General features: G+C 33.4%; 1 protein-coding gene across 2 annotated transcripts in view; it reads left to right on the top strand.

The window, feature by feature from the left end:
- CARPB (Carbonic anhydrase-related protein B) overlaps nucleotides 1-15,108 on the top strand; it is a 145,614-nt gene that overhangs the window by 110,214 nt on the left and 20,292 nt on the right. For both annotated transcript variants that reach the window (XM_069051333.1, XM_069051335.1), the window contains one exon: nucleotides 6,858-6,953. In XM_069051333.1, the coding sequence (XP_068907434.1) occupies nucleotides 6,858-6,953 (96 nt within the window). The remainder of the gene's footprint in view (nucleotides 1-6,857; nucleotides 6,954-15,108) is intronic.

A 15,108-nucleotide genomic window follows, 5' to 3' on the forward strand; every position in this document is an offset into this window, starting at 1 on the left:
AAATTGGTGACTTTTTTCACTGGTTAAAATTAACACACGTATTTCAGAAACACGCTGTATTAAGGTGTAATGTTTTTAATTCTCAATTTACACTTCCTTGTCTAATGTGAAGCAACGAACATTTCTGCAATAGTTTATACTGTAGGATGGACTACAAAATTTAAAGGAATAGTCTAGGGTTCGGCAGGACAGAGACGTAATTTCCACATTAGTACTAAGATTTAATCTTACTCCTTGATACTAGTTGGTACTAAAATTATATGGGCCCTGTTATATCGTGTATTCATTTATCCTCAAAGTAGGCGTTGAAGAGTCGGTTGTGAATGCACCACAGAGTACAAGTCAAGGATCAGCTGTATAAATCTAACCTCACTTTTTGCGTTGTTTATGTTTTACTCTGCCGACTGACGAGTGGTGCGTTCACAATCGACTCTTCAGCGCCTACTTGGAGGATAAATTTAAATGAACACCCGATATTGTACGGTGCGATAAAAAAATAAACCAAAGTATGCTATATGAACAAAGATAATTCAGTTTCCCTTACAACTTGGTCAACGTCATAATAAGAATGGTCGACTGCTTCGGGAAGAAAATGAAAGTCTTCATAACAGACAACAAGGCAGCCGACTTTGACTATTGTTGTTATGATTATAAATGCAATAAAACTGGTCACTCATCAAAAATTATTCTCATAATACTTTTTAATTTTTAACGTATCAGCATGGTTTAACATTAAAATGAGTGCTTTAAATTGTATCTTTTACTTCTTTCCCTGCATTTGACACGTTTGATCCATATGAAATTATTCCATTTTACGGCGCATTTTTATCGAGAAAACAGCACCACGATCAACAAAAATAAAATTTTTCATTGTTTTTATCAGAAAATACGTAATCCCTCCGGCACCACTTTTCGTGATGTTTCAATTCAATCTTGACTCGGCAATGGACTCTGAAGTTTTCCTGTTGGTAAATCAATGCAGAACCGTCTCACCTCACCCCTTCAGTTGCGCCACTGCCAAACGGAAACTGAGCGGTTTCTAAAGCTTAAATCTCATTCTACAACCTCTCCGTCTAAGAACAAATCACTTTGTTAACTGGTTGTAAAAGAGGATCAATATTATTTATTTGAGTCCAATGAGTTAGACGATCGTAAACAACAAGCGGATCTTGGCGCGAGTGGAACAGTAATTTGAATTATGGTCGGTTTTGTGCATCCTTAATTGATATTTGTGGCCTTATGGCCGCAATTGGAATCTTGCAGATAACCGCATTTAATTAATGTACGTCAAGTGTGCACTCTATATGCATGCTGGTATTAGAATTCATTCCGATTCGGTCCTTTCCGTGTGCAGTGACGTGCGAGTCCTTTGTTATTACAGATACAATTGTTTATTTCAATGGCTGGATTAATCTTTATTTCGAGTACCGAAATTTAGCTAGAGCCGGCAAAAATGTACAATGAATTATATTAAAGATGGCAACGAGTTGGCCCAAATGGATTATTGCGCCATATTAAAATCATAAATCATTCCTGCGGGTAAGTAATTAGGCTCATTGATATCTTTATGAATTTATGAAATCTCGGGCTCGCGACAATTATAATTTCTGATGGCTCTTCCTTTTAATTCGGTTATTAGGAACTTCAGCTGTCGGATATTAATCTCCCTTTAATATTAGCCTGAAGAGTCGATCTCAATTTGCCGTTATCTTAAGCCCTGCATAAAACATTAAATAAAATTTATTGAATTTGTACGGCCCCGGTCTGTTTAGAACGAATTCTCATGTTTCCTTGCAAGTTTTTCTTTTCAGAAAGGGGTGTGAAAGTTGTCCAAACTTGTGCCATTACTCCTTTAATATTTCAAACGGTTTTGTTTTTTTTTATCGAGATAAAAGAAAGTTTAGAGTTCAAATGCTTTTTAAGATCATCTATTTTAATGTTAAAGTCTAGATATTTAAATGGATTTTTGATGTTTGCGTGTTACAAGATAATGCAAAATGTGAAGGGTTCTGGTTCGAGATTTAATAAAACGTTTTTCTAGTTGACATATGTTGATATAAAGCTAAAAGCTTTCATCTTATTTCCTAACTCACTTCAGCTTATAAGTTTATTGGATTTGCTGAAAAAAGGTTCGATCCAATTTAGGCGTCAAGAAATGACACACAATACCTTATTTTCATCCACGCCCTCCTAATTTCAGGTCAAATAAACCGTTAACACGTGCCCCAAAGTCAGATTTTCGCTTGTGAATATCATCCGCCAACAAAATGATATGTCAACAATTCGCTGTCAGTTTTTTATTCGACGAATTGCGGTCGGCGGTATTGACAAGGGTTAATTTGCATAGAGATTAATCAGTATTAAATATGTGCGGTCTGGACAACTATTGGCAAGTTGTGTTTATCACTGTGGGATTAGGGGGTACAGCGATCGAACTGTATAAAGGGCACAACGGCGCAGCTAAGTATTTGTGGTTGCACCTAAAGTTAAATATCGCGATTAACTGTAATCTGCTCAGAGGGATAGTTAGCAACATACAGCGCTAATGGTCCTCCGCGGCTTCCAACAACAACAGCAACTGTTGTACTAACTTAATGCATTTGTATCTATTTACATCTAAACAGATGCGGTTTGAGCGTACTTCGGTAACGAATGCAGTGTTTATGACAGGTCAACCGAACGTTCGTTACCTCAGACAATAGTGTTTTTGTTCCAGTCCCGTTTTAATCTATTTAAAGACCACTTAGTTTGTGAGATAAAACACACGCGAAATTAAAATACCTACGTGAAAAGTGTCCCCGAATATATCATACGTTCAATCCAATTAAATTACGTGAATGTGCTAAAAGAGACTGACAAAAAATCGTATTAACTTTGCAACTCACACGTTTGCATTGTTTATTTATAAGAACTTCAAAAATAAAGCTAGGCCTTCCGGAGGCAGCTCTAAGTACATCACAACTTTACCACGAGTGATGTGAAAAGAGAATGACATTAATTATTGTTAATGTGTAGTGCTCGACAATGATAAAAAATACTAAACAACTTTAAATACGCTCTACGTAGCAGGTGCTTGTAGTTCAAAATCCCGTGCTTTTCTTTATGGAGGTTTGTTTTGCGGTTCACGGTCATTTGATTTTCTATATTATGTTTAGTTGCCTCCTCATTTTGCGTTGTTTTTGAAGATCTAAGGGAGATTTTGGTAATTGTTCACTTTAACTACTTCTGGAATTTTCGCGTTTTTTCTGGCTAGACAGCCTCAGGGCGTCCTTCTAGATCGTTTCCCACCATTCAAACCTTGTGCAAATTAATTTTCCTTATTCTTTAGTTATACTAAGACATTGGCGCGACCTTGACGCGACCTTTAAACACAACAAGAGAGAAAAAAAGACATTTGCACAAGGTTTGAATGGTGGGAAACGATCTAGGAGGACGCCCTGAGGCTGTCTAGCCAGAAAAAACGCGAAAATTTCAGAAGTAGTTAAAGTAAACAATTACCGAGATTTTTAATGACTTCTAAATTGATTTCAAACTATTTATGTTTAATTACACAAATAATAGCACTGGATAGGTAGACAACTAAACATACCGCCAGGCAAATGACATTGAACTTTAAAACAAACCTCTGTAATGAAAAGCACGGCATTTTGGACTAGTACATGTATTATATAGCTATTACAACTAATTGACTCTTGTTTAAACTTTGTGCTTCGCATATTCACTGCGCTACTGACAAAAATTTTAAACCACTTAATGGTGTTTTAACTTTTCATTTACTTATTCATTTTCCATATTCTTGACAATTCACGAAATTAATTACACGAGAACTGAGATTAACCCTTGAAGCAATACGAGTAGTTTCTGTTGCATCAGACTTTTATTCCTTCTCAATCGAACCACTACTGATTGCAATATGAGATCTATTACGAATAGGTACACCATCTTGCATCAAAGTATTAACTGATGAAGCTAACAAGCTGTCGGTCTATGGGAGAATTGACATAAAATTATATCTTCATATTTGAATTTAGTTAAAAGTTGTATAAACCAGATGTTGTTTCCCAAAAACTTACTTTTATAAAGATGAGATCTTATCTTTACTTAATGATGTTCCTCCTCAAAATGTAGACTCCTCCATTAACCTCACTTTTAACTTTTCTTTTAAATTCTTATTACATTTTAGTCTTTGTCACAACATAAACCTTTATCGAAACATGACTTTGGAAAGTCTTTTTGTGCATTATAATTACATAAATGATTCTTTGGACAATGTAGTGTAGTTAATTTCTTGAGAGGATCTAAGTAAACATGTTTTGCTTTAAAATGCTAGATAATAGCGTTGAAAGAAGTATTCGTTCATAGATATATTTTTTCCTAAACAATCCATTAGTGTCCCTCAAGGAAGATCTATTGGATCAATTTTATTCCTACTATTCAAAAAATATATCGTTATGCTTTCAAATTCAGCAGGTCTTGATGGTGGTCTTGGTGTTGCACCAATATGATGTATAATTTAAATAAATGTAAAGTCTCTAGTCAAATTGTCCAAGAGAATGGAGCTGCTTGTATCTAGGAATATCCTTTCAAATTGTTATTTAAATTGAATTTTAAACCTGAGGACGAGCTTCTGGGATTGGTGAAATTGACAACTTTATAACTCGCTTATGTGACCTACAGGAAAAATTTAGTTTAGTGATTTTGGAATCTCTTTTTCTGTCGGCACATGGCTGTTTTCTATGGGGAGCTAGTTCTGGGACAAGCTTTATCTAGTTTTTCATTTTTGTAATGACATGTGTAATCAGTAATCACCTAAGTGATTAATATGATAATGTAATATTTACGATATTGAGTATACAATTTTCACTGGGAAAGCGCAGATGTTTTAAATCGATGAATAATTAATTGTTATCTGAATAAAATGTTAACTCAAAATTAAAGTAGAAATACAGGCTGATTGTTTTCAAAACGCCTTAGCAACTACAAAAAAAATATCAGATTTTAGTTTTTGTGAAAAAAAAAAAAGATTTATTTAGACGAAAATGTTTAATTTTCTTAATTTGTTTTATCGCACTCGCATACAATAAAACATTTTTATCACACGGCATGTGGTAAAATAAGTCTTTACCTGTCTGCAATTAGTGGGATAAATAGGATATATCGCACGGTGGTAGAAAGAAATGTTAGGTAGGTATTAGTCAAGTTAAATATGTATATATTATACCCAAAAACAACAAATCTTAGGCAAGATAAATTAATGAATTGCACGCTACACTCAACATTAAGAATTTTGCTGAAAACTAAAAAAAAATATTTTAAGAGATACTAAGAAATTAAACAAAAATTAAAAATGATTAATGACATCTAGATAAAAAAAATCAATTTCTCCAAAACAATACAAGTGGCAATATAGAAAGAAAAAAAATAAAGAGTATACCTCTGTACACCTTTGCCATACAATTTTTCACACGCCAAATATCGCTTTATTACGCGATGTCGCTGTAGATAAGATTTATTTCTGCTTATATCCACAAAGTTACAGAAAGTGAGTATAAAATTACACGAGCACTACGCCTTGCGTTACCGTAGGATCCTAATTAAGGACTCACCCTTTTACCTGTGAAAATATAAAAGATAATATGAAATTTGTCAAGCTAAATTATTATTATTAATATTCACCAATTAATGAGTATTCTTACTCATTCTACTTTTCCTGGAAAACTAACACCACACACATTTTATCCGTTTATTCTTTTTACTTTTTCTTTTTAAAAATGTAGGACGTCATGATTTTCACTTATTTTTACAACCGTCGTAGTAAGGAATTATTATAATTATTACGATTTTTTTAATACGATATTTGTGAGCAACAGGCATAGAAAATCTTGTTTTTCCAGCCAAATGAAATATAGTTGCATAACTTTTATTTTTGTTAAATTCTGATATACGATAAGAGAACATTTGTATTAGATTTAAATATGCCTCATAAAAGTCCAGTAATTCTACAAGAAATTTTAGAACACACTACAAATAAAAAGAATTCAATGAATTTCAAAAGTTTCTAAATCGAAAGAAATACTTTTTTTAATTAAAATGCTCCAGATGCCAAAAAAGAAATATAAAAACCTACTGTTCTGTGACAGAGATAAAATGCTTGCTGTGTGTGAAATAAATAGATAAATAAATAGACGAACGAGTGTAATTAGTTAGTTTAATTCACGGGTTTCAATTTGGTGGGAATTAAATTAAAGCTTATTATGGCAAATAGTTAAACATAAATTGGAACAAAAGTAATGTTTAATTTGTGTTTAAGATTTGGAAGTTGTTGGGTTTCGATTTGAAAAATATGAAAAGCGGCAATTTCGCAGGTGAATTATTCAGATGTGTTCTTTGGCACGTCGTATATTTATAAAGATAAAAAAATTTCCTTTCACGGGACTTCTCGGTTTATAGAGAGTCTAGATTGAGGACGTCGTAAATAATCACGGCAATCTCTCAAATAAAAGATCAAAGGAACAAATCCCCTTCTATCCAATCAGACATACTATCGAAGATTTGTTCTGGAAGAGGCGCAGACATTTGATTTTGACCCGAACCAGAGTCGGCAAGCAGGAAAGTCGTCAAATATGAAATCGAATATTGAGTCAGGCTAAAGTAATCATAATATTTGCTCGACGTGTGAACTGTCGGGGCGAAAAATCTCCGGGAGCATCGGAGTAGGCTGCGATAAAATAAAATCACGGGGCGACGACGAAACAGACAGAGGGTGGAAAATTCGATGAGCGGCAAAGCAATAAAGTGATGATTGGACCAGCCGATGAGAATGAAAGGACGCATTCTACACATTCCGTTTGTTTCAGATACAGATTTTCGGGTTCAACTCGCAACTCTACACCAACTTCTCGGAAGCGCTTCACAAAGCTCAAGGGATCGTGGTTATTTCTCTACTCTTACAGGTATGTATCTTGCGCTCTCTCGAACACCTTCAATTCCAAAAAAAAATAAAAAACGGCCCGTCTACGGGAATCTTTATTTGATTTTAACTGCTCTCTCACCTGCACTTTAACTGCTTCTCCTTCGGATGAGAAAGCACTAAACATAAAAAAATCATCTTCTTCATAATTAATGTTTATTCTGTCTAATGAGCGAGGGCGGCATTTTTTAATTGGCTCGACTGAAAGACCGAATCACACGTTTTTCTTTCATTTTCGACGTGACGTGACCAAAGAAAAAAATTTTGCTTACATTGCGAAATTCTCATTGCCCATCTGGCGCAACAAAATAAGTTGCGAAAACCCTTTACACAACACACTCACTCAATCGAAGTTTAAAACTATTACAGTTCTACAACTAGGAAAATTGTTCGTTATTTATTGTTTCTGGCAGTTCTTGTGACTCAGAACGTTATCCTGAAGGTACACCACAATTTTTTATTTACCAGTGAACTCCTTTTACGACGGGAGGTCCTCGTATATTTAAACGTTAGTTCTAATATGACTTTATAAACAACCAAATTTATTTTAAAAAACAATGTTTGGTCTCACTTGATACTTAATCTTAACCTTCACATAATTAATCAAAAGCTATCAAATATAAACTGACAAAGCAGCTTGATGACTTTATCAAGCTTCCATAATTGTTTAAGCTCTCAACTATAAAATGAACAACATCAGGAGCTCGTGTATATTAAACTAGTTATACGTCATAAAGTTTTACCTCATTGAGGGTTTGACCAGCTATTAAAATAATTAAAGTCATTTAAACGACCCCATCGGTGGTAGTTACAACGTAAAGTTGCCTCGCGAAAATGTTTCACTGGTGCACTAAAATCTAAATTGTTCTAGTCACATCAATATACTTTTGATAATAAGAATAAAAATTATTTTTCACAGGGGGAACATGTGTCACTGTTAATAACACCCTCTTGTTTCATTTTGTTCTATTTGTGGTGTAGAATTATACGATTATGAGTACATATATTATTTAAATCAAACAACTAGCGCTGAACCGGAACTGCATAAAATTTAGTGTTGGTTTTAGCACAGAGTTAGGCACTAGTTGTTCGCGAAGTTGTTTACACATCAATTAAGTTGATAAAGACAAAGTGTTATTTTATTTAAATTCACATATCCAATAATAATATTATTTAGCCGTGGGGGTTACTTTTTGTACAAGGAAGGTAATTGTAGAGAAACAAGTTACACAAACCTGATAAAACGGGATCAAAGGGGTATTTTACAAAAGATCTAAATTCGGAATGGTTGCTCAATGGGACTCCGACCTACGCTCATGACCATTTAACACCTACTCCTAACATCAGAGTGAATTACAAGGTAGTAGGATAAAGATCTGTAAACAAAATTCACCGTGATCACAAAGTTGTGTGACTGATTATAATGTACGGTAAAGTTCACATAGTGTTTAAGCTTTAGCTCAACCCAGATACACCAGTTTTTGGCAGCTAATGGTAAATAATAACTCTCTCAATATTGTACTTTTAATTGCAATAAAATGCTAGGTACTTTTCGTCTAACTCATAAGATAAAAATTCGCAAATTTAATACAGAGTAATCAACAAGAAAACAAATCAAGAATGCTACCTCATCTTTTGTTTTATTAAAATGTCTCTCTTAGCTTAATCGTACACATACGTATACTTCCCAGAAAACGTCCGTAAACATTCCCGAAATCGAAAACTATTTTCAAGGTTAACATTAATACCGTTGCTTTAAAACTGACGTTTATTTGACATTTCACAGATAAATCTGCTTACCAGTGGCGTCGCATTAATAAACCTGGAAAATCACCCATTCTTACGAATGTAAAATTATCAGATAATAATGGTGGAGGATGAAGAATAAAATGCACAATTATAATTCCAACGTCTAAAATTCATGAGATATGATTTATTGTAAAGTAGCGTTTGAGACAACAAATTGTCTACGCCCTTGCATTGCACGCTTATTTGCATATGATTCCGCTACGACGTGACCGATAATTTGCAAGGCCTCCTGTGATTTTTTTTCTTTTTGATCACTTTGTATGTTCTCTTTAGACTTTATATAGCAAATTCTATAAAACAGTGTTTCTTATTACGCATTTAACTTATCAAGTAAAAAATATTAGCGGCCAGTTAATGGAAAAAGAATTAAACATTTAATTGGAATTAAATTCTAATGCGCGATTAATCCGTGAATCCGAAAACTTCGATTGGTTCAATCTGAGCACGTGTTCAGTTAATCTCGCATTTGATTACGATTAACTGAATTCGCTTTTGTAAACTGGCCCCTTGATGTCTTTGTAAATTTTCCCGGCGCATCCACCACTTTTGTGCAATTAATAAAGTAACATTTTTGTTAACACACGTAGGAGGTACATTTATAGCCTCTGTGTAAATAAGTATACAAAGAAATTGGTCACTGACGTCAAAAGAGCATCAAAAAAGGAAAAGCTAACTCGTTCACTTTGTAATATATTTGTTAAAACGCGACATTTTTAATTAAAATGAATTTAAAAGTATGTAATTAAAATGAAATTGATATTTTCGGTAGAGCACATTTATAATTAGAACATTACATCATTAAAACAGCAAAAAAAGGATAATTTGATTGTTTTATCCTAATTAGAAAATGTGTAAACATATACTTCATTCAGCGAGAGATTGGGAGATTTTACCCAACACTACAAAATTCAGTAAAAGACATTAATTAGAGCATAATTTCAGGGCAAAAATGTTACTGCTTGAAGGATATACACTCACCGGCACATAAAACGACTCATTATGATTTCTTTAATAAATGATCTTGAAATTATATTTGTGCTTATTTTTCTTTATTATAGTTAAATTGGGATATTTTCAATGATCGGGAGTGCTATGGTCAACATACCAACCGAATTATTTTGTTTAAATAAATAATTAGAAAATTTGCGTTTTTCCACGGTGTGTTTTTGTCGGTTGATTTACGTGTTAAAAGATTTAATGTGACAATACAAGATACTAATTTAAAATGCTGTTCAAATTTTGACAATTTTTCATAACATAAATTTTTTTCTGGAAAATTACTTTTATTTTTTTTTCATTAAAATTTTATTTTCTGTGTTTAATGTTTTGTTTGTCGGATATTCTTTGACAAAGAATAACATAAATAACACTTATCAATACAACATGATATCAAAAAAAATTTCTAAGACAATGAATTATGTACTTAATTATATTAATAAAATTCAAAGTGAGTCGTTTTTTGTGCCGGTCAGTGTATTTCAAATTTTACGTGAGCTAGGTACTATCGCGCGTTCAAATGAAATCCTAGGCTGAGTAGACGTTGGAAAAATTAAACCGTTTAGAACAGTGTAAAGTTTGAATTTCCCGCCGTTTGACACAAATGACATTTGTTTATACCGGGTGATCAAGAAGGATTATTTAAGTTGGCAGTACAATTGAGAAAATTTTTTAATTCGGTTATTTATAACACTGCAACTGGATATGTTTTGTTGGTTAATTTGACAAATATCTGATATAGGTATAGCATTAACAACGACAAGCCACCAACAACCGGAAGTTACTCCTGTTATACGATTTAAAATAAGATCCAGTGTTACCAACTTAAACAGTCCTTCTTGATCACCCCGTATTTAATCGGGACATAATTGAACATGTTTGTTTTCAGCAAAAGGTGCTCTTAGATACTTACTTCGAGAATAGGAATCGTTAAGTTATTCTATTTTTAATGTAAAAGAATGCAAAGAAAGAAAAAAAAGAAAGATTTTTCTGGCTCAAAATTTTAGGTTAGCTGTCAACATGCTCCATTTAATCTACGCTTTAAAAAAGCACAACAATTGACGGTTTCCAGCGCCTTCCCAACCCAGGATTTCATTTGAACGCGCGATACTTTCTCTACCTGGAATTTTGTGACAGGACAATGTTTTTTTTGTGTTTGCTGCGCCTTTTATATAATGATTTTGAAAACAATAATTTATTTTTCCAATTTTTTTTACTTTTTATTAGTTACCTGTTTAAATTGCCACAATCTGTCCAGTCTAGTATACACCAATTAAATTTTAAAAACTATACTTATTATTTAATCATTTATTATTTAAAGATGCGAAACAGCTTTTCTAAACTTTGAAGAACAGAAAATCAATTTTTTGAAGAGAAGACTCGAAAGATTCTTAGTGTAGGTTCAAATGTAATGAAAATTTATATTTGACAATTACAACTGAAGTAAATACGAATATGTTACCAATAATTTCTCTATTCGTCAAATTAATAGACTAGAACTTCTTCACAAAAGAATTATGAAAGCGTAAATATTGACTCGGCAACAAAATTTTTGATAAGAAAAAAACAACTGAAGCGATTAAAATGTACAAAATAAAATTATTGTTACAGATTTAATGCAAAGAACTTTGTTTTCACAAACCAAAAAATCAATAATGTGGTATAATGCTACAATCCCCTACTTGCTGAGGCGTTATTATTATTCCAATTATCTCACATTCGGACCCTTATCCTGAGAACTGGCCCTAGATGTTATCATGGAGTAAATCAGAATTAGTGAAAGTTTTATTAGGTACATTAGGAAAATTTCATTAACTCTAATTCGTATAATAAATCAATGACGAAATATAATCCAAATCTTATTAATAAATAAAATATAAAATAAATGATAATGATTAAGAAACCGCAATACACGAAGTAGCAGAAATCATTTTAACAGAAATAATAGTATATTATTCAATGAATGGATAAAGATGGCTATTACTCGTGGGGGTGATTTTGTGTCACGAGCCGGAGGCGAGCGGCGTAATTCACCAAGCGAGTAACAGCCATTATCCACGAATAGAATACTACAACTATGAAGAGAAATTGATAAATAAGTTTCATTATTAGACAAACTGGAACTGACGTTTTAAAATGATTACTTTGTATAGTTGATACAGTTGCATTAAAATCTGCAATTGGACTTCATAAACTAGTGGCTATAATATTTGCAGTGAGTTTTGAAATTATTATTCAACGGGCCGTGGGTAATGAATCCTGTTATCCAATGAAAAACTCTATTACATATATAGGGTGACTGACGAAAAACCTTTGACGCTGTATCTTACTTATTCTTCATCCGATTTGAATAAATGACACATCAAATGAAATAGTTCGAAAAGCACTTCATTATTATTCTATTCGATATTTTTTTCGACATCTATTTTTTGACAGACGATAGCCAACTTTTTTTTTCAAATTACACTCTATATATTTTTTTATTCGTTCTTATAAAGAATCTTCTTCTGAATATTCGTGCATTAAAAGAAAAAAGAAAAAAATGTATTTTAATTGAAAAAAAATTGAAAATCAAAAATCAAGTAATCAAATTTGTAAACAATACAAAATCTATTCTAATTGCTCAAAATTTCCTCAATGCTGTTGCAGACACTGTGTCGATACCTTCTAGAAATACCCACCTTTGCATTCAGTAAAAAATTTCGGGGTTTTTCCTGACATACTCGCACTATCAATTTTTCTTAACTCTTTTTGGGTACCTGGTGGGGTCAAATAAACATTGTCTCGAAAGTTTCGAATGAAGATAAAGAAATCCAATGGATTCAAATCTGGGGATGTAGCGGGCCATCGAATAGCTCCATGAGCACCGTAGATGAGCACCCATTCATCGTTCACCAAAATGATTTAAATGATTTAAAAATACAAAATTCATGCGTGCATTACGTGGTATGGCGCCGTCCTGATGAAACACGACTGTATTCAACACTGCTAATGGTATATCATCCAGAAAGTTGCTTATTTCGTTTGATAATAAATAATATGATATTTTGTTTAATCGAGACTGCTATCAATAAAAAAGGGACCCACTAGTCCATTCTCTCTCCAAAAATGCCACACCACACGTTAACACTAAATCGTCTTTGGAAATTTTCTTCCATAGCAACATTATTATTATCAAACTGTTTTGACAAATGAATATTCAGAGCTTACTTAGTCATTTCGAGCATTTAGAACAAACTTCTCTCTTATTTATTTTGGTCACTTGATTTATAAATTTTGTACATTTACTCTTTAATTTCTCGACTTTTGTTTAATGAATGGGTTCTTTGCATTTTTATATTCAGAAGACAAATCTCTATAATACTAAATAGAAAAAAATGTACAGTGCTATTTGAAAAAAAAGGAGCTGATGTTCATCTGTCAAAAACTGGACGCAAGAATTCTTTTTTATTAAGTTGGTATTGAAGTGTTTTCAAAATTATTTCATTTGAAGTATCATTTATTCAAATCGGATAAAAAATAAGCAAAATACAGCATAAAAGGTTTTTTGTCAGTCACCCTGTATGTAATTACACTATTATCCAATACGAGTAGAAAAAATAAATTTACTAAAAATCGTCTAGACTGTCTTGTTAGTAGTCTTCATAGCTACAAGGCTAAAAGAAATTTTGACGGCTGTTTTGATCAATTCAATGATTTCAAGTCGAGTGGAATGGGTCCGTTGCTTTTATCTAGATAAATCGTCGAGTCCTCCATGTGTTTTCTATCTATACATCCCGGCTGTTTTTATCAGCGAATATCCTCTTGGATCGACGACATTTTCACTCAATAAAAACAACAATCAAGAGAAATTCATTAATACCTAAAGCCGCAACATGTTTCTCGCAAGTTTAAAGTTTTTCTCCGGCGAAACTTTCCACCGAAGAATTCAACCGTGTTTCTTGTTTTGTTTGTCGGTTTTGTTGTACGTCATCGGGGACCGGTCAGTGGTAAATTCAGGCGAGAGTACATTTCGGTCGCCGGTATAACTGTGATATATTGCAAAAACCCGTGACTAAAATCTGACTGTAGTCCTGTACAAATATTTACCGCATGTTTTGTTAGCTGGCTTGTTTAACTGGAAAAGGCACCGCCCAGGGAAATCTTTGGGGACAACCCACTTTAAACAAATGGAATGCGGGAATAGTGGCAGATTTCAAATAAATTGATGTTTACAACGGCACTTTGCTGTAGACGGTTGTGTTTGCCCAACAAAAATATTGTAGCCCCTGCTGAGATTAAAAATTATCAGTGTCGGCAACAATGTGTTGTTTTTTGTGTGGGAGAAAATGTTAAACTGTCGAAATTTAATTGGATTCGGAAGCGATTTTATTTGTGTAAAACTTCATTAATCAAGACAACCGCACGGCAAGGAACTAATAAATCTGAAAAAGTCATCCCAGAATTAATTACGCAATTTTAATTAGTTTCACCTCTGAGGTTCTGATGAATCAGTAACGACGACAGAGTTCATTATAAATACGCGACACTTGAACTTCCTCCTCTCCTATGGTTAACTGCCACTGAAATACACCCAACTTATAATTAAATCCACTGATACCGACCATAATTTATGGTTGAACTTACATTGTCTGCATAAATCCGGAATGAAGAACCTAATGACGGCGTCATTGTTTTAAATTAGAGAAACCCAATTTTATACCGGCTGAAAGTTTCCGCGAACGTAATTTATATTTTGAACGTCTCAATCGTCTCGACAGGCCTAATGAGTTAATATCCCCCAATTATGGAGTATTAATTAAATTAGTTCCTCTCTTGGCGGGACAAGTGCTGCTATTTCGTACCACTCAAGCGGATTACACCGATATGTACCGCTAATATTCTATCGATTAAACTTTAACATCACCTGTCATAATTGCCGACCCCTGCTGAATGTGGCCTATTCAAATTTTAATCGCTTATTTTCTCGGCCGCAACCCCAATTAAAAGTTTAAGTGGAAAAAATAAAAGAGATACAATGAAAGGCCCCGCGGCATTAGAACTCCTTTATTATAAAAACAATTAAGTCGAAATGATATTAAAATCAGCGAAATACCATACAAGAGGCACGTGATGTTGTATAACTCACCGGCAGCTGTAATGAAAAACGCAATTATAATAAAGGTACACGGGGAGAAATTTGCATGATTACTCGGTGGCTTAAAGAGTGTTTTAAAAGTTGGACTACAATACAATTTGCATAACAAGAAGGGCGTTCTACTTACAGCCACTTTCGTTTATGTCTCTCTAGCCACTTGAACCCCGAAGATATGGCAAATTGTATCGTAATTTAA

Source organism: Tenebrio molitor, chromosome 6 (assembly GCF_963966145.1).
Source record: "Tenebrio molitor chromosome 6, icTenMoli1.1, whole genome shotgun sequence".
Classification (NCBI taxonomy): domain Eukaryota; kingdom Metazoa; phylum Arthropoda; class Insecta; order Coleoptera; family Tenebrionidae; genus Tenebrio; species Tenebrio molitor.